Consider the following 20662-nt stretch of genomic DNA (forward strand, 5'->3'; position numbering starts at 1 on the left):
ACAGGATGAAGTTTTCTTCTTGGTTTTTAGATTTTAAAATGCTAACTTCTTTAACAATTCTCTGAGCTGCTTTAGGATCAATGTGAACCTCAAACTCCAGTCTTTCCAGTGTTGGACCATCACCTGAAATTCTCAAACCCATTTCAGATAACACTGTAAATCTCCTGTTAAACCTGGTGACCTCAGAACTTACCTCTTGCTACTGAAATACGAGCTGAGTGCTGTCCAATAAAATAGTTAAAAGGATTGTATCCCATGAAACCAGCATTACGTGAAGTCAGCACATCCCTTGAAGGAAAGGTAAGGAACTGTACCACAAAAGGTCTTCTGATTTGAAGTAGGTAGCCAAGACTCAGATTGGGAGGGTTGTGCAGGTACCAGGGACACCACTTTCTCATTGGGGAGATCCTCAATATTTCTGGCTACAGCAACGGTCTCTAAGCTAGAAGAAATACAGACAAATATAACTAATTACTGAACATACACAGTTTATACTCTATTGCACTAACTCTATTAAATCAGGTTTACATGCTGAGTGATTAATGCATTTCCTTCCATTACCTGAAATCAGCAACATGTTCAGGGGCTGAAGTAGGCAGAGCTTCCACCTTAAAGTGACCTTTGCGTAAATCAGCTCTAACTGCCAGTTTTCCTGGTGCAACAGCACAGATATCTCATTACAGCAGCCTGAATCAAAGCAGTATTCACTCCAATCACGGCAAAGGACTGCATGGAAACACTAGAAACAAAACCAGGTCCATACATTTAAATTGATTCATCCATTTAATGATCGCATTAATAATTTTAAATGCATCTTTGAAACAACACCTTGGTTTGGCCTTCATCAGCTGATCGAGACTGGTAGTCTCCAATTGCTCAGGCAGAGAAGGTGTGATCATGGCCTTGACTAATAAATTGAAAAAAATATAACATTCACATACATGTCTAAAATGATCATATTGAATGATTGGTGGGTGTTCTCATGTGAAAACTTTACCATTAACAGATGGAGCAGGGACAGCAGCAGTGTAGAAATCAAGCTCCATGGACACACCGACAGTTGTGGGAATGATACGGCGCAGCTCAGCTGCCAGGATAGTCTTGGCGTATTGGAAGGCAATCCCCGTCTGCAAGGACTTAATTTCTTTCAGTTCACGTGCATATGATCTTGTGACCTAGAAGGTGGACATTATATATGATCATATTTTACATGCAGTTAATTAAACAAATATTGGATATTTTGATGCAGGATTACATCAATGAAATACCTGTGCTGTCTGCTGAATAATGTGGTCAATGAAGGATTTGTCAATGTTGGCAAAAGCAATTTCTTGTCCAAGGAGTTTGACATAGACGGAACCCAGTGGCTGTTTCACTGACATTGATTTCCAATCCTTAATCTTAAATACAAAATAAAATGAATTCAGATATATTAAATGTGTTATAAAACAATTACCCTACAAAAATAAAATTGTACAGTTTTTATTGCTTACTGCTTGCATTGTGCACTTTATCCTGGTAATGCGATCAGCATTCTGATCTGCTGGATGAGATTTTCGTACAGCGTCTTGATGAACGTCTGCAGGTGCAGCAGCCCTGTAACAATAACAGGGTCACTTGTGGCTCTAGCATTACAGCATCATGTTTTTATTTACAAAAGGAAAGTTTTCTTACAAAAGTTTTCTTCAAATCAGGGACCATGTTTTTGGTCAGAGACTTAATGTAAGAGTAAGTAAAACTGGCAACATGCTTGTCTGCCTCTTTGTCCACAGCATTAGCAATAGTGGTCATGAGAGCCACTGAAGGCTTGGTCTGGACATATATTTTAAACATATGGTCTTAAGTGCAAATATTAATGTAAATTAATATGTACATGTCGCTTCTTTATTTGTTGAGAACACTTGATCTCACCTGTTCAAGTCTTTGGATTTTGACACAACAATCTGCCGGGTCTTTTCGTCTTCTCTGATTGTGTAGTGGGTCTTGCAGACTCCATGAGGTCCAGCCTTAGAAGATTAAAGATATTAGCTGAACTGACAGAATATAACATATATCATTCATATCAGATAGTGACTCTGTTTAATCACTTACCTCATGCAGCTCATAGACATTCTGGGGGTTCTTCAGGTTCAGCTGAAAGATGTTGAGGATGCCTCTGTGCAGGTTCAGAACAGTAGCAGAGACTCCAGCAGGGGCAAATACCTTCCCCACCACACTATTAGAATACTCAAATTTAATAGGAATTGCAAGCTGAGCATTTAGTGCTGTAGTGAGTTTAGAAGCAGGAACACAAGGATCCTGGGGCCAGATGCCGGTGCACTGATAGAGCTGAGGATCCATGAACTAAAGGCAAAATCATTACAGGTTTGTTTCCTTTAGTGTAAACTACTCTCATTTCTGCATTACCTATGTTTGTATATTCTACCGATATATTTTCTTTACCTTTCATGCAATCTCTTTACCTTCAGAATGAAGGTATTCTGTGCCTCGGCCCTGATGAGAACCTTGCTGCTGACTTTTATGCCAGCCTTGCCTAGACCCTCCTGAGGCAGACTGCCCAAGAGTAGACCCTCATACATGTATACAAAGGTCTTACCAGCAGTGAACTCTGGAATTGAAAAAAATTTACAGTAATCCTTTCTGAAGAAATAAATATGTTATCACATTGTCTTCTAATATAATCAAACATTTCTTACCAAGGTTGATCTGATGACTTGCTATAAGTAATAAGGAAAAACATAAGAATAATTATTTTGTTCCTCATTTTTGCAAATAATGATAAAATTAAACCCACAAAACAAAACAAAAAAGCACTTCTTTAATTAATAAATTTGTTTATAGAAAGGTAACCAATTATTATCACAAACAGGACTTACCCACTAGGGCCACAGTCAGGGCAAGCACAACAGCTCTCATGGCTGGTGGTTTGTGATGAATCCACAGAGAATCTGCCTTTTTATTGAAACCAACAGTCACCTTAATATGAATTTTTAACTAATATGTCAGACTATGCCTGATTAGACATCCAGTTGGCCAACTAACTGGCAAAACAATCAACTTTAGTTCAGGTTAACCTGGTCTCCTATCATGTTACAACGAACTTTCGTACATTTTATTGTACAAAATTTGTGGTAACATGATAGGAATGGGGCGGCACGGTGGCGCAGCAGGTAGTGTCGCAGTCAGGTTGTGGGTTCGATTCCCGCTCCGGGTGACTGTCTGTGTGGAGTTGGTGTGTTCTCCCTGTGTCCGCGTGGGTTTCCTCCGGGTGACTGTCTGTGAGGAGTTGGTGTGTTCTCCCCGTGTCCGCGTGGGTTTCCTCCGGGCGCTCCTGTTTCCTCCCACAGTCTGAAAACACACGTTGGTAGGTGGATTGGCGACTCAAAAGTGTCCGTGGGTGTGAGTGAATGTGTGTGTGTGTCTGTGTTGCCCTGTGAAGGACTGGCGCCCCCTCCAGGGTGTGTTCACGCCTTGTGCCCCATGATTCCAGGTAGGCTCTGGACCCACCGCGACCCTGAACTGGATAAGGCTTACAGATAATGAATGAATGATATGAATTTTACAAAACATGTCCAAATATATATATAAAATTAAAATTATTAATAATATCTAAACTAAATCACACACATACCACTAACTGTGAATTCTGAAATAATAGTAATATGATAAATAATCCAATGAATATGGCCAGTGGGCGGCACGGTGGCACAGTCGCAGTGTTGCAGTCACACAGCTCCAGGGGCCTAGAGGTTGTGGGTTCGATTCCCGCTCCGGGTGACTGTCTGTGAGGAGTTGGTGTGTTCTGCCCGTGTCCGCGTGGGTTTCCTCCCACAGTCCAAAACACACGCTGGTAGGTGGACTGGCAACTCAGAAGTGTCCGTAGGTGTGAGTGAGTGTGTCTGTGCTGCCCTGTGAAGGACTGGCCCCCCCTCCAGGGCAGGTTCCCGCCTTGATTCCAGGTAGGCTCTGGACCCACCGTGAACCTGAACTGGATAAGCGCTTACAGATATGAATGAATGAAAGAAAGGAATGTTACAAAACATGTCCAAATATATATATATATAAAATTATTATTAAAATTATTCATAATATCTAAACAAAATCACACACATACCATTAACTGAGAATTCTGAAATAATAGTTTTATGATAAATAATTTAATGAATATGGCCAGTACAGGTACTGAAGCAGAATCATTGTATCATTGCAGCAGGGAATCTGCCTATTATTTCCAGCATGGCATGAAATGCAAGAATGTGTTACATTTGTGTCAAGCATATTATCTATTGGTCATAATGCTGATTGAGCATAGGTTTTTAATATGTTAAGACATTGCAAGAGGCAGGGCAAGAGAGAGGGCATGATTATGGATCATGCTTGACATAATTACAAGAGTGAGTAAAGATTACACAAAGGCAAAAATCTGCTTTTTAGAATAAAAAACATTAAATATATTGAATATTTTCTTGATAATTGAATACTTTTTTATGTCTTTAGAGTAGCTACGTAAACTATGATTTGAACTGTGTTTACGTAACACTGACACCTTGCATGCAATAAACATTTTATTTTAGTTTAGTCATTCTATTCTAGTCATTGTTCTTCTAAATTCAAATATAGCATAAGGCAGCCTCTTTGTATATCTATAAATCAACATGAATTTTCAAAATAAATTATTGCAAAATTTAAAATTCATAAAGATACAAACAGTGAAAGAACATATGACCTAAATTTTACAATGACCTGCGTAATGTGACCTAAACCTCAATAAAAAATTTTTTCTGGACTTTGAAAAGAGTGTTTTCTTTGCTTAATTCAGGTCTGTGCCCAGTGTCATGATATATTGTCTTCTGTAGCATCTTCAAATAAAACATACATTGATGAGTTTACAAATTAAATAATAAATACATCAAATATGTACACAAATATGTGTAATTGTTAGCTTAATATGCTATAAATAATTAAGATGAAACGTAAGGGCTGCGTTCACTGAAGATTTATGTTTCGTTGTCAGCTAAAATGTGTGATTTCCTATAATGAATGTATAAGTATGCCCGGATATGAGGCCTCCCACTGGCAAAAAAGCTTGTAAACATGTCTTTTCTGGTCACAGTATCACAACTAAATTTTACATGTTAACATGCAACATTTCAGTTATGTGTTAACGTGCTTGTGTCAACATGTTTTGAGTCTTCCATAGAAATGAGACACATTACGATTCAGTCACTTTCGTATGATGTATGGCATTCACAGGTATCAGCCAAGCTGGCCCAATTTTATAGTGCTTTACTTGAGCCTTCAGCAGAAATGAGTTGAAAGTTGTTAAAGAAGCTTAAAATACCTTAATATGTTAGAAAGCTTTTCTGTAACCCAACAGCTTTTCACATTCACCTCTATATATAACAAAACTAAAAGACATCATGAGTGAATTACAATCACATCTTAGGTTTCACTCTAACTCTACACAAAACAGGTGAAGTTTGTGGATTATATTACCTACAGCACAGTTTTGTCAGCCAGACATTTATATTAAATGTAAGTATTTCTACATAACTGTGGTTTTCCTGTTCATTTCTCAGGTACTTCTGGTAATTAAATGTGGTGCATGCTTTTAGTAACTTAAACACATCATCATAAAAATGTCAGTTTCTCTCATGAGTTTTCTGATGTAAACGAGTCACGTGTATATTATTTCAATACAGTGCTTAAGTTTTGTAGTTTGGTATGAACAGAAAAAATAAGTATTCCATGATCTCCCTAGTCCTGCCCCAAGTGTCCTCTTTTTTGAAAACCACAGTCACCCTTATATAGATTATTACCTGCTCTGTTCCCTCCCAGCAGCTGGTAAACTGAAGTCAGAAATTCTGCTCTTCATAACATGGGCTGCCTATCACAGACAGTCACCCGTCTGATCTTAGCACTTATCCCACAGTATGCTAAAAGTGATTAGCTCAGCTTATGAGACTTCAGCCCAGTTAAATGGCTGAATTGTAAGCTCTTGTCAGAGGCATTTCTACATGGGACATTTGTGCCACAGTAAGCTGGGCTTTATTGCTAGACATCATTGTACTATTACTAGCACTTAGTATGGGCACCACACAGACATAACCTGTAATTATATTTACTATATCACAGTTGTTATGCAATCCTTGATGAACAGTTTTCTCATGTGGCTCTGACCACCTGCATCAGTGTGCCTGGCTGGAACTACACACATCCTCTCACTATTTTATAAGGGAGTAAGAGATGGTCATGCTGGACCAGACTGTTTTGCTTCAGTGCCCACACTTTCAGCCAGTTTGGAAAGCAGGCAGTCATATACCCTTCCCTTAATGTTCTCTGAAACAGAAGTGAGGAATCTAATCAGACTTCCCTCCTTGCTTTTCACCTAGTGAAGAGTGTGCTTGACCATTGACGGACATGGCCTCCCGTTATGAACTCAGTTGGTTTAATGATACATATGGTGTTTCCTATAGTCAGATACTGCCCCCATTTCAGAGAACCAGGGTTGTGCAAGTAACCAAACAAACAGAAATTAGGGTCACAGCCCAAGTTTAAAGTACAAGAACCTGTTCAGATTTGTAATGCATCTGTCTTTTGTTCTTTGAGTGTTTTATTTAATTTGTTGCCCTGATAATGTTCTTATACAAGCTCCACTAATTTAGCATCGAAACACCTATTTGCTGGCCTGGAAGAGGGTTTTATTTCTGTATTAGCACTGACAAGATCGTTTCATTAAGACCAATATTCCTGGTCCCACAGTCTGAATGGGTAAATAACAGTGGATGTCTGAATTTCTGAATCAACAAAACAGAGCCTTCTAAAGTGACACAGAATCAACTTCTAAGCCCAAAGCTTTCTCCACCCTAGGAATGATGTCAGACCCAGTGGAAGGTCTTTGAACAGTTGAATGAGTCATAGAAAGCCTACTATGAACCATCGTACTATCTATAACTGCAGTGAAGCATTACCAGTTTAACGCTCATGTCACCCATTGCCCTCAAGTAGGGCCAGGGTCAACAAACAATTATCCAGCCCTAATTCCTTTAATCTGTCAAAGGTTCTGCTGTCTGATGCCCAAGTGTTTATTGGTGTAAATTATTTTATTTGCATTTTTAGATGCACATTATATGCTGTGTTGGTAGATTTTTAGCAAAATGTCCTAATTAATAATAGCTTTCCAATCTCATACTCATTTATCATAACATTTTATTATTTGAAAATGTTGTCAGTACTTTATCGCTGATAATATTTTATTAATATACTGTGTGTTTCCAAGTATCCTGTGAGTATTTATTATTTTAATATATTATTTATTTTCAGACCATTTCATTGTTCTGTTTTCATTAAATTAAATAGGCATTTCATAACAAAGCACTTCCAAGTAATTTTGAAAAATATGATAAATATAAATGTAATATGAAACTCAATAAAACAAACACAAACAGTGTTAGTTTTTTGAATACTTAGGATTTGTTTATTTATTTACTTGATGTATTTCACTGCAATTAAACGAGTTAGCTTAAAGTCAGTATAGCATTCAGCCATCTCCACAAAGGCATTTATGTCAGAATTCTCAGTTGTGGCATAAATGCTGTCTTTGAAGAATTTTACTAATTTCCAGTGTTGGAAGAACGTTCTGCAGCCTCCATGTCGTCCAGCACATTCTCGCCTACTTTCTGCAGCTGCTGCATTAATTTCTGCAGAGTTTCAATTGTAGCATTCCTGTTCCTAGCACGAAAGTCTGAATCCAGTTTCTTGATGGTGCTTTGAATATCCACATTCTGGAGAGCAGAAATGCGTCCGTCTTTTTCAATGGGCAGAGCAACAGGTAGCTGCACATCCATCTGTGTCAGGGTCATCTAGTGGTAAAATAAAAATGATAAAAGCTGTTAGTTGAGTGTTAAAAAATTTTCAGTTCTTCACAGTTTTAGATAAATTACTCGTTACCTGTGGCGCTCTCACAATGATGTTAAGGGACCTCTGAGTTGGAAGGTCCACAATTACAGCAACTTCCCTCTTCTTGTTATCAGTATTCTCAATAGACAATCCAGTATTTTGAGATGAAGTTGGGATGTATTCAGATATCCTGTTGGTAGAAGGACATGCAAGGAATGATAAAAAGTAAACATTGTGTATAAATCAGAAACACTCTGTGTGATTTCTTATTCTGATGTTTCATCTATACCATTTAACATAGCTGGTCACAAGGTAAAGTCTAGGATGTCTGTCCCACTCCACTTCAAAATGGAGAGCAGGGTTTGAATCATGGATTCCAGCTTTAGCCTTAAAAGTCACGTTATATTCCTGGCACTCTTTACCCCAAGAAACCTCGGCCTAAAAGCACAGTTAGAGAATGAGAGCTTAGTGCAAATCTTTCTATCATTCTGAATGATAATCAACGTAAATAAAAGCAGGGCAGTCTCCCAGAAACTGCTGCAGATGACCAGACTTACGTTCAATTTATGCTTGCTTGACAGGACACCATCAGCACACATCTTCCATTTGCCCTGATCAGCAATGGATGAAATCACAATCTGTGATCTTGCAGTGGATCTATCCAAGTACCCAGCAATCAGGTATCCCACACTACGGTCACTCCTCACAGCACGAGCAACGATGGCAAATGCAGGTGGAATAGCATCTTCAAGAAACTATGGAATAAAGAATGTCAATTAAATCTACATTAACTTTACCTAATGTAGTTGGAAATGATGCTCATAGTCATACACTGAAGAACTACCTTATCTCTGTGAATCCTGGAATGGCCATAGGGCCTGACGGCACCCTGACTGCTCCTGCTTGAGATGGTTGAGTTGCTTGAGCTGCTAGAACTGCTTGAGTTGCTTGAACTACCCAAGCTGCGTGAGAGTCGTGAGTAGTAGTTTCTATCAGTCGTTCCAGAATCCAGGACATGCCCCTGTTTCAACATATTCATGCACTGAAGAACTTCCTTAACTCTCCGAATCCTGGAATGTCCATAGGGCCTGATGGAACCCTGACTGACCCTGCTTGAGCTGGTTGAGATGCTTGAGCTGCTAGAGCTGCTTGAGTTGCTTGAACTACCCAAGCTGCGTGAGAGTCGTGAGTGGTAGTTTCTATCAGTCGTTCCAGAACCCAAGACATGCCCCAGTTTCAACATAGTCATACACTGAAGAACTACCTTATCTCTGCGAATCCTGGAAGGGCCATAGGGCCTGATGGAACCCTGACTAACCCTGCTTGAGCTGGTTGAGTTGCTTGAGCTGCTAGAGCTGCTTGAGTTGCTTGAACTACCCAAGCTGCGTGAGAGTCGTGAGTGGTAGTTCCTATCAGTCGTTCCAGAATCCAAGACATGCCCCAGTTTCAACATATTCATGCACTGAAGAACTTCCTTATTTCTTCGAATCCTGGAATGGCCATAGGGCCTGATGGAACCCTGACTGACCCTGCTTGAGCTGGTTGAGTTGCTTGAGCTGCTAGAACTGCTTGAGTTGCTTGAACTACCCAAGCTATGTGAGAGTCGTGAGTGGTAGTTCCTATCAGTCGTTCCAGAACCCAAGACATGCCCCAGTTTCAACATATTCATACACTGAAGAACTCCTTTATCTCTGCGAATCCTGGAAGGGCCTAAGGGCCTGCCGGAACCCTGACTGACCCTGCTTGAGCTGGTTGAGTTGCTTGAGCTGCTAGAGCTGCTTGAGTTGCTTGAACTACCCAAGCTGCGTGAGAGTCGTGAGTGGTAGTTCCTATCAGTCGTTCCAGAACCCAGGACATGCCCCAGTTTCAACAGGATGAAGTTTTCTTCTTGGTTTTCAGATTTTAAAACGCTAACTTCTTTAACAAGTTTTTGAGCTGCATTACGACCAATGTCAATCTCAAACTCCAGTCTTTCCAGTGTAGGACCATCACCTGAAACACACATTACAGTGTATGACATAAACCCATTTCAGATAACAGTGTAAACCTCCTGTTAAACCTGGTAACTTCAGAACTTTCATCTTGCCACTGAAATACAAGCTGAGTGCTGTCCAATAAAATAGTAAAAAGGATTGTATCCCATGAAACCAGCATTGCGTGAAGTGATGTCAGCACATCCCTTGAAAGAAAATTAAGGAACTCTACCACAAAATGTCTTCTGAATTGAAGTAGGTAGCCAAGACTCAGCTTGGGAGGGTTGTGCAGGTACCAGGGACACCACTTTCTCATTGGGGAGATCCTCGATATTTCTGGCTACAGCAACTGTCTCTAAGCTGGAAGGAATATGGACAAGTCTAACTAATTACTGAACATACACAGTTTGTCTTTTATTGCACTAACTCCATTAAATCAGGTTTACATGCTGATTAATGCATTTCCTTCCATTACCTGAAATCAGCAACATGATCAGGGGCTGAAGTAGGCAGAGCCTCCACCTTAAAGTGACCTTTGGGCAAATCAGCTTTAACTGCCAGTTTTGCTGGTGCAACAGCACGGATCTTTCCTCTGGTCATTACAGCAGCCTGAATCAAAGCAGTATTCACTCCAATCACAGCAAAGGACTGCATAGAAACACTAGAAACAAAACCAGGTCCATACATTTACATTAATTTATCCATTTAATGATCACATTAATAATTTAAATGCATCTTTGAAAGGACACCTTGTTCTGGCCTCAGCTTGCAGCTGAAAATCAGTCTTCATCAGCTGATCGAGACTGGTAGCCTCTAGTTGCTCAGGCAGAGAAGATGTGATGATGGCCTTGACTAATAAAGTGAAAAAAAAATTAACATTCACATACATGTCTAATATGATCATATTGAATGGTCATATTGAACTTTACCATTAATAGATGCAGAGGCGACAACAGCAGTGTAGAAATCAAGCTCCATTGGCACACCGACAGTTGTGGGAATGATACGGCGCAGCTCAGTTGCCAGGATAGGCTTGGCATATTGGAAGGCAATGCCCTTCTGCAAGGACTTAACAATCTCTTTTAGTTCACGTGCATATAATCTTGTGACCTAGAAAGTGGACATTATATATGATCATATTTTACATGCAGTTATTTAAACAAATATAGGATATTTTCATGCAGGATTACATCAATGAAATACCTGTGCTGTCTGCTGAATAATGTGGTCAATGAAGGATTTGTCAATGTTGGCAAAAGCAATTTCTTGTCCAAGGAGTTTGACATAGACGGAACCCAGTGGCTGTTTGGCTGACATCGATTTCCAGTCCTTAATCTTAAATACAAACAAAAATTAATGCAGATATATTAAATGTGTTATAAAACAATTACCCTACTAAAATAATATTGGACACGGTTTTTATTGCTTACTGCTTGCATTGTGCTCTTTATCCTGGTAATGCGATCAGCATTCTGATCTGCTGGATGAGGTTTTTGTACAGCGTCTTGAAGACCGTCAGTTCTGAATCCAACCTGGATGACAAAATTAAATAATTGTCATTTTCAGTAGACCACAAGTTTATATGTTCTAAATTAAATCATTGGTGATCCCAGAAATGAATACCTCAAGAACATCAGCAGCAGCTCCAGCCAAATAAGCACGTGCTTTTGCAAGAAAAGCTCTGGGCAAGATGGTGGCAGCATCATTAATGATGAAAGCAGTACCAGCAGCACCAGCCATGAGAGGAGCTTTATATAGAGTAAAAAACAACATAATTAGCATTACTATATAAACACAAGAGTTTTACACATGTTTTAAGAAGTTGAATTTCTTGTCAAAACTTACACAAGTAAAGGTCCAGCTGGTAAGCAGTGCTGAAACGATAGCTCAGTCTGTCCATCTTGGGGCATAAGATTCTCATGGCAACGTTAGCTGCAGCAGCCCTGTAACATAGTAACAGGGTCACTTGTGGCTCCAGCATTACAGCATCATGTTTTTATTTACAAAAGGAAAGTTTTCTTACACATCCTTCAAATCAGGGGCCATGCTTTTGGTCAGAGACTTGATGTAAGAGTAAGTAAAACTGGCAACATGCTTGTCTGCCTCTTTGTGCACAGCATTAGCAATAGTGGTCATGAGAGCCACTGAAGGCTTGGTCTCAAACAGTACAATGAGCGCAACCGTCCGCACTTCAGGATGAAGAGTCTTATCCATGAAAAGCTGTAGTGCCACTGGTTGAACCTAAAGATTGAAATAGTGTTTTATCTGCTTAAACAAAACTGAATCAGAACAGAAAAATATTCACACTTCACCTCATACTTACTAATTTTGGCTCTCTTTTGGCAATGTTCCTGAGGGCCAAGATGGCATCAACTTGCACTCTCACAGGCATGGATGCAGCAGCAGATACAAATCCAGGCAGGAGCTTCATGATAGGTTTAAGACTAGCAGGGTGACCCGCATTGCCCAGAACTTTCAGAGCCAGGGTGATTTCAGAAATTTCGGCTCTGGAAATGGCCTGAGCAGCAAGATCATGGATAGGCTGATGACAGAAGTGGAAAAGCCAAATTTACAAACCTATGTAATCCTCTGCAGGCAAAACCTGTAGATCAGACCTGAAATAACCATATGAGCAGACATTTCACCTTCAGCAGATCAGCAGAACAGGTAGGATCTTCAGCACAGTGTCTGGCAATCATGGAACCATAGGCAAGCATGATCACCTCACGCAGAACTGGAATGGCCTTGATTTTGGGATGGGTTGCCAGACTCTGTTCAACAGAGGACAAATATTTAGAAAGCTATATACAAACTTCTGCACTGCAACAATTCAGATGTAAATTTAAGTACTTACAGCTGTTTGATGAATAGTGTCTGGATTAGCGGTGGCCAGGTGCAAACCAACCAGAAGGGCCTGAGTCAATTCAGGGATGGCAAACTCATCAGCTTGGAACTTTTCCTTAAGGAACCGCACAGATGCTGGTGTTCCCACAACAGGGATTGTGTCCAGAATCCATCGTCTGCCAGAAGCACAGTTTTTAGGAAAATAGAACCACAGGGCTTTGTCATTTCATAAAAATATTCAGAAGAATGTTACCTGTAGACAGGTTTGGTCTTGTGCTGATTCCAAATGTTCTGAATACACTCAAAAGTAGCTACACGCATAAGCTGAACAAGCTGAATAAATTTCAGTGGAGCGCCCTCATGGGCCATGGCCATGTTGTTTGTGGCCAAATGTTGCAAAACCTCTGCAATCTGAAGGAGGAAGTAGAATACTTCAGTTTAACTTGATAGTGCAAACACTTGAACTTAAAAAGTATAGGTTTTTTGTCACTATAATGTTTTAACAAGAAAGATTTTTTGTCAGGGGCAGCACGGTGATGCAGCAGGTAGTGTCGCAGTTACACAGCTCCAGGGACCTGGAGGTTGTGGATTCGATTCCCGCTCCGTGTGGAGTTGGTGTGTTCTCCCCGTGTCCGCTTGAGTTTCCTCCGGGTGCTCTGGTTTCCTCCCACAGTCCAAAAACATACGTTGGTAGGCGACTCAAAAGTGACCGTGAATGTGTGAGTGTGTGAGTGTGTGTGTTGTCCTGTGAAGGACTGGCGCCCCCTCCAGGGTGTATTCCCACCTTGCGCCCAATGATTCCAGGTAGGCTGTGGACCCACCGTGACCCTGAATTGGATAAGTGGTTACAGATAATGGATGGATGGATGGATTTCATTGTCAGACAAAAGTAATATATTAGTACCTGGGCTTCAGCATTGTTGATCTTCAGAAGCTGAATGGGAGTTTGGAGAATCTCAGTGGCAAACTCGTACTTCAGGGATCCACGGGCCATATACAGACCACTGATGGGAGAGAGGGGGGTGTTCTGCACCTCCAGTAGGTTCAAAGTTTGTCTGAAATGAGAAAGCCATTTTCATTACAGTTCTGTTCATCATTGCTTGATTGTTGGAACAATATTTAAAGTATCAGAGGGCACAACAGACTTGGCCTTCATTTGGGCAGCTCCAGTGATAGTGTTGAACAGTGAGAACTGATGGAGCTCTTCAACTGTAGCCTCAGAGATCAGTGCTCCTGCAGCAGTTGGCTTCATGATGTAGCTGTAGGTTGCTGTTCCAGTCAAACTCTGACGCCTCTGTGATGAGCAGGATGATCAATTATATATATATATATATATATATATATATATATATATATATACCACATGTACATTTACATTTAGCTTCTTTATTTGTTGAGAACATTTGATTTGATCTCACCTCCTGACACTCTGCACACGTCTCAGCGTAAGCCAAACCAATATCCTTGATCACTCTCTCATGGCAGTTGTTCAAGTCTTTGGATTTTGTCACAGTAATCTGCCGGGTCTTTTCATCCTCTCTGATCGTGTAGTGGGTCTTGCAGACTCCATGAGGTCCAGCCTTAGAATATTAAAGATATTAGTTGAACTGACAGAATATGACATAAATCAGTATAGATATCAGATAGCGGCTCTGTTTAATCACTTACCTCATGCAGCTCATAGACATTCTGGGTGTTCTTCAGGTTCAGCTGAAAGATGTTGAGGATGCCTCTGTGCAGGTTCAGAACAGTAGCAGAGACTCCAGCAGGGGAAAATACCTTCCCCACCACACCATTAGAATACTCTAATTTGATGGGAATTGCTAGCTGAGCATTTAGTGCTGCAGTGAGTTTAGAAGCAGGAACACAAGGATCCTGGGGCCAGATGCCGGTGCACTGAAAGATCTGAGGATCCATGAGCTAAAGGCAAAATCATCACAGGTTTGATTCCTTTAGTGAAAACCACACATTATCATTGTTTTTATGTTCTATCGATATATTTCCTTCATCTTTCATGCAATCTCTTTACCTTCAGAAGGAAGGTATTCTGTGCTTCGGCCCTGATAAGAACCTTGCTGCTGACTTTAACGCCAGCCTTGCCGAGACCCTCCTGAGGCAGACCGCCCAAGAGTAGACCCTCATACATGTATACAAAGGTCTTACCAGCAGGGAACTCTGGAACAGAAAAAAAAATACAGTAAGTTTTTTTGAAAAAACAAATCTAAATTATAACAATGTGTTCTAATATAACAAAATATTTCTTACCAAGGTTGATCTGATGACTTGCTAAAAGAAATAAAAACAAATAAAATAAAAATAATATTTTATGATCAGCACTAGTTTTTTAAAATAATTGTAAAGGCGGCACGGTGGCGCAGCAGGTAGTGTCGCAGTCAGACAGCTCCAGGGACCTGGAGGTCGTGGGTTCGATTCCCGCTCTGGGAGACTGTCTGTGAGGAGTTGGTGTGTTCTCCCCGTGTCTGCGTGGGTTTCCTCCGGGTGCTCCGGTTTCCTCCCACAGTCCAAAATCACACATTGGATAGGTGTGTGTGTCTGTGTTGCCCTGTGAAGGACTGGCGCACCCTCCAGAGTGTTTTCCCGCCTTGCGCCCAATGATTTCAGGTAGGCTCTGGACCCCTGTGAACCTGAATTGGATAAGCGGTTACAGATAATGAATGAATAAATGAAATTATTGTAATAAATCCAGATCTTACACACTAGGGCCACAGTCAGGGCAAGCACAACAGCTCTCATGGCTGGTGGTTTGTGATGAATCCACTGAGAATCTGCCTTTTTATTGAACCCTTTTCACTGACTCAACAGTCAATTCAAAGTGAATAATTAACTCTTAGATACTTTATCGAATATTCTTGGATAAATGTGATTAGCATGAACTTTTATCATACTGAGGAAAATCCAGTGTCCACATTTAAGTTGCACAACCATTGGCAGAAGTGGAATGGCCTTGATTTTGGGGTGCGTTGCCAGACTCTGTTCAACAGAGGACAAATATTTAGAAAGCTATATACAAGCTTCTGCAACAATTCAGTGTAAAATTAAGTACTTACAGCAGTTTGATGAATAGTGTCTGGATTAGCGGTGACCAGTTGCAAATCAACCAGAAGGGCCTGAGTCAATTCAGGGATGGCAAACTCATCAGCCTGGAACTTTTTCTTAAGGAACCGCACAAATGCTGTTGTTCACACCACAAGGATTGTGCCCAGAATCCATCGTCTGTCAGATTCACAGTTTTTAGTAAAATAGAGCCAAAGGGATTTGTCATTTCATAAAAATATTCAGAAGAATGTTACCTGTAGACAGGTTTGGTTTTGTGCTGATTCCAAATGTTCAGTGGAGTGTCCTCATGGCCATGGCCATGTTGTTTGTGGCCAAATGTTGCAGGACCTCTACATCTGGGGCCAGATGAAAAATTCCTTTGATGAAAACAACACATTATCAATTTTTCTGTGCTAAAAAATGTTTCTGCATCTGTCATTTCTTTACCTTCAGAAGGAAGGTATTCTGTGCCTTGGCCCTGATGAGAACCTTGCTGTTGACATTAATGCCAGCTTTGCCCAGACCCTCCTGAGGCAGACCGCCAAAGAGTAGACCCTCATACTTGTTTACAGAGGTCTTACCAGCAGCAAACTCTGGAACTGAAAACAAAATTGCAGCAATATTACATTTTGTTGTTACATGCTGAAACATTTCTTACCAAGATTAATCTGATGACTCGCTAAAAGAAATAATTTCATTAATAATCAATCAATCAATATTTTTTTTATTTCTTTATAAAGTTCTCACTATATGCATCAAATTTTTTATATACTTGTTTGTTTCTTGAAAGAGTAAAAAGTATTACAATATGCAGATCATGGCTTTACCTACGAGGGCCAGAGTCAGGGCAAGCACAACAGCTCTCATGGCTGGTGTTATGTGTTAAATTCACTGAGAATCTATTTCTTACCAAGGTTGATATGATGACTTGCTAAAATCAAATAAAATAAAAATTATATTTTATTATCAGCACTAGGTTTTTAACATTTATTTTATCAAAAGCTTACTTGACAATTAAATTGACACTGACTTTTTCTAAATAATGAAATTATTGTACTAAATCCAGATCTTACCCACTAGGGCCACAGTCAGGGCAAGCACAACAGTTCTCATGGCTGGTGGTTTGTGATGAATCCACTGAGAATCTGCCTTTTTATAGAACCCTTTTCATTGACTCAACAGTCACTTCAAAGTGAATAATTAACTCTTAGATACTTTATCTAATATTCTTGGATAAATGTGATTAGCATGAACTTTTATCACACTAAGGAAAATCCATTGGCAGAAGTGGAATAGCCTTCATTTTGGCTGCGTTGCCAGACTCTGTTCAATAGAGGACAAACATTTAGAAATTATCAATGTTTGTATGTTCTACCGATATATTTTCTTAATCTTTTATACAATCTCTTTACCTTCAGAAGGAAGGTATTCTGTGCCTTGGCCCTGATGGGAACCTTGCTGTTGACATTAATGCCAGCTTTGCCCAGACCCTCCTGAGGCAGACCACCCAAAAGTAGACGCTGATACTTGTATACAGTGGTCTTACCAGCAGCAAACTTTGGAAATGAAAAAAAATTGCAGCAATATTACATTTTGTTGTTACATGCTGAAACATTTCTTACCCAGGTTAATCTGATGACTGGCTAAATGAAATAAGAGGGGGGATTTTTTTTATTTCTTTATAAAGTTCTCATTATATGCATCAAATTTTTTAAATTAAATTCGTTTGTTTCTTGAAAGAGTAAAAAGAATTACAATATGCAGATCATGGCTTTACCTATGAGGGCCACAGTCAGGGCAAGCACAACAGCTCTCGTGGCTGGTGTTATGTGTTAAATTCACTGAGAATCTGCTTTCTATTTCTGACTTTTTTTTTTGCTGATTCAACAGTCAGAAATATTAACTAATATGTCAGACTATGTCTGATGAGACATAGAGTTGGCCAATTAACTGACAAAACAATCGATTTTAGGTCAGGTTAACCTGGTCTCCTATCATGTTTTGACAAAAGGAAATTGTTATGGCAAATTTAAAATTAATCTACGTAAAACCAGGAAGGAAGATCGAAAGATCAGTGCTCAAAGAATTCTTTGGGGAGAACAGAGGAATAAGACACAGTCAAAGATTCTCTCTTATCTCTCGAGTTTATTGAACAAAATAAAGTCATATATATAGAACCCCAGTCACGTACACCATCAACATGTCTCGTTCCATTAACCCAAACATTCCCTTATTGGTGCCTCATTATCTCCAACTTTATAGTTGCCAGGGAGAAATGGTGAGAGGTGTCCTTCACTCCAGAGGTACTGCCTTCCTTCTAATCTGCTCAGCGACTTCCTCCCACAGGTCACCGTAACCACACAATGAAATAAGTCCCTTCACCTTCAAGTACTAAGGCCTACATAATTTAGTAAGGTTCAACCAAGATTAATCAAACCCCATATATTATGTCATTAGTTATTATTAATCATTACTCATTAGTGTTAATCTGCATTTTTCCATTACATTAATGGCCTAATATCTTGGCTTTTAAGTACCTCATTTTTATTTATAGCAGAAAATGTTTTTATAATTACCTTCAAGTTAGTTCAACAGATACAAATAATTTTTTCAGTGACACTTTCTTCTATAGTTTTAAGTTAGAGTTTGCTTCTCAGCAAGTTAACTTATTTGTTTTACTTCTGCAGATTTAAGAATGCAATATATCTGTGGTTATTGTCACGCCCTTGTCCTGTCAGGTCTGTTGTCCCTGCCATGTGCTCACTTAGCACATGGCTCTGTTTGTTATTGTTCATGTCTCCGCCCTAGTCCCCCCTTTGTTCCTCCTCCTCATCCGTGTCTCATTTGTTACCTTGTTTTCTTCCTCATATCAATCATTTGTTATAATTCCTAGTCATGTTGCTTCTTGTTTCTTTCCTCCAAGTCGTGTTGTTTAACATCCAGTGTTTCCGTGTCTTGTTGCTTAGTCCGATATGTTTGTCTCTGTTGTTTCCTCGTTCCAAGTCTAGGTTTTGTATTGTTTAGCTCATTAGTCGGTCTCTGCTGTTTCTCGTTTTGTTTCCTGTGTCATTTTTTCCAAGTAAAGGAAAAAGTGAGACATCCAAACAAACTAAGCTGCTCGACTACAACCTAAGTGGGGAAGCGCACAAAGCTAGCAAGTACATGGCTACACCTGACGAGGAAAGCGAGCTAGAGAGTAACAAAGCTGACCAGATACTGGCGGCGCTGGAGTCATTGAAAAATGAGTTCTCCTCGAAACTGGACAGTGTGACGTGAAAAAGGAGGTGAGAGACTGCAGTGAACGCATGGCTCGGGCAGAGGTGCGCATTGTTACAATGGAAGACGAGGTGACTAGTTTACAAGCTACGGTGAGCACTTTGCAATCTAAAAACAAAATGATGGAAGACAAACTTATGGACTTGGAAACAAGGTCCCGCTTAAACAATTTAAGGCTTGTGAATTTGCCAGAGGGTGCTGAGGGACCAGACGTGTGCACCTTTTTGGAGAAATGGATACCTGACGCACTGATGAATGCGACGCTTTTGGAGAGAGCGCACAGAATTGGTACAAAGAAGGACAACACATCAAGGCTCGCTCGTCCGCGAGCCTTGATAGTGAAGTTCCTAAACTACCGAGACAAACAGCAGGAGCGCCAGTCATTCGAGTTGCGTGGGACAAAAAAGACATCTACTACAAGGACCAGCGAATTCGCTTCTATCCAGATTTGGCCACGGGGGTGCACCAGCTGAGGAAAAAAATTCGACCCGATCCGTGAGGAGCGGCACACACTGGGCATTCGGCATGGCATGACCCACCTTGCTACCCTCCTGGCGACTTATGAAAGCAAAACACATACATTCAAAACACCTGCAGAGGCAAGAGTGTTTATCAAGAAAATCCAAGATGTCTCAGAACACACACAGCAATAATTAAGAAAAGAAGCCTGTCAATACGGTATGTGGTCAGGTATTGTTGAGACACAAATGACTAAATTATTGATGTAACATTTTTTTCTCTTATCTTTTTTCACACAGTACATTTGAGTTGATATACTTATGCTCCTAAATATGTAAAGACAATTAGTTTAATGAGAAGTTGTCCTTTAAGTTAGCACCCATTGTCAGTGAGCAGTAGTAAAATTGTTATAATTAAGCAGTAGCAGTGGTATAGGTTAAGTTCAGAAAGTGGTCTAACCTATCCTTACCAGGTGGGGATTGGTCATTGGCAATGACTGGAGGCATAGCGATGGGGGGTGGGATTTCCCTAATATGGGGTAGGAACTTGGGAGAAAGGAAGTATCTCTGTTTTGTGGGTTGGATACATGTTCTAGCATCCAGTTCAGTTGTGCCTATATATTTATACAATACAAGCAACCTAATTGTTATGTTCTCATATGTCTCAGAGTATAAATCATAACTTTATTGCATGGAACTGTAGGGGTCTGCAACGCCTCCAAAAACTCAAACAGGTCATGACAAGATTAAAGGAAATAGACTCCAAAGTTGTGTTTCTACAAGAAACACATCTTCTTCATGCTGACATTTTAAGGGTGAGGAGGAGGTGGAGGGGTGAAATATTCATGGCACAGTTTACATCCCAGTCTAGAGGAGTTATGACACTAATACATGAGTCAGTTCCAATACAAATTAAAAACATTATTAAGGACAAAAGAGGAAGATATATATGATTAAAATTATTCATAATATCTAAACAAAATCACACACATACCATTAACTGTGATTTCTGAAATAATAATGATATGATAAATAATCTAATGAATATGGCCAGTACAGGTACTGAAGCACAATCATTGTATTATTGCAGCAGGGAATCTGCCTATTATTTCCAGCATGTCATGAAATACAAGAATGTGTTACATTTATGTCAAG

The 20662-nt window shown here is 40.0% G+C and overlaps 1 protein-coding gene across 3 annotated transcripts; it reads right to left on the bottom strand.

Moving 5' to 3' along the window:
- Nucleotides 1-7455: 7455 nt before the first annotated feature.
- Nucleotides 7456-16207, bottom strand: LOC136671710 (vitellogenin-like). Of its 3 annotated transcripts, none has more exons than XM_066647511.1 (26): nucleotides 16028-16207; nucleotides 15785-15950; nucleotides 14982-15002; nucleotides 14746-14891; nucleotides 14385-14636; nucleotides 14135-14296; nucleotides 13862-14010; nucleotides 13621-13771; nucleotides 12970-13127; nucleotides 12727-12892; nucleotides 12518-12643; nucleotides 12196-12414; nucleotides 11896-12113; nucleotides 11718-11815; nucleotides 11496-11620; nucleotides 11303-11404; nucleotides 11076-11207; nucleotides 10802-10982; nucleotides 10622-10724; nucleotides 10348-10533; nucleotides 10105-10232; nucleotides 8744-9891; nucleotides 8457-8654; nucleotides 8189-8337; nucleotides 7951-8089; nucleotides 7456-7862 (listed from the first exon to the last, which is right to left on the bottom strand). In XM_066647511.1, the coding sequence occupies exons 4-26, from the start codon at nucleotides 14860-14862 to the stop codon at nucleotides 7614-7616; spliced, it is 4656 nt and encodes a 1551-aa protein (XP_066503608.1). In that variant the 5' UTR covers nucleotides 14863-14891; nucleotides 14982-15002; nucleotides 15785-15950; nucleotides 16028-16207; the 3' UTR covers nucleotides 7456-7613. The 3 variants fall into 3 exon arrangements, with proteins under 3 accessions (XP_066503608.1, XP_066503607.1, XP_066503606.1); XM_066647510.1 differs by having other exon boundaries at nucleotides 14982-15361; XM_066647509.1 differs by having other exon boundaries at nucleotides 15431-15950.
- Nucleotides 16208-20662: the final 4455 nt, after the last annotated feature.

The sequence above is a fragment of the Hoplias malabaricus genome, chromosome 16 (assembly GCF_029633855.1).
Source record: "Hoplias malabaricus isolate fHopMal1 chromosome 16, fHopMal1.hap1, whole genome shotgun sequence".
In the NCBI taxonomy this organism is placed as follows: domain Eukaryota; kingdom Metazoa; phylum Chordata; class Actinopteri; order Characiformes; family Erythrinidae; genus Hoplias; species Hoplias malabaricus.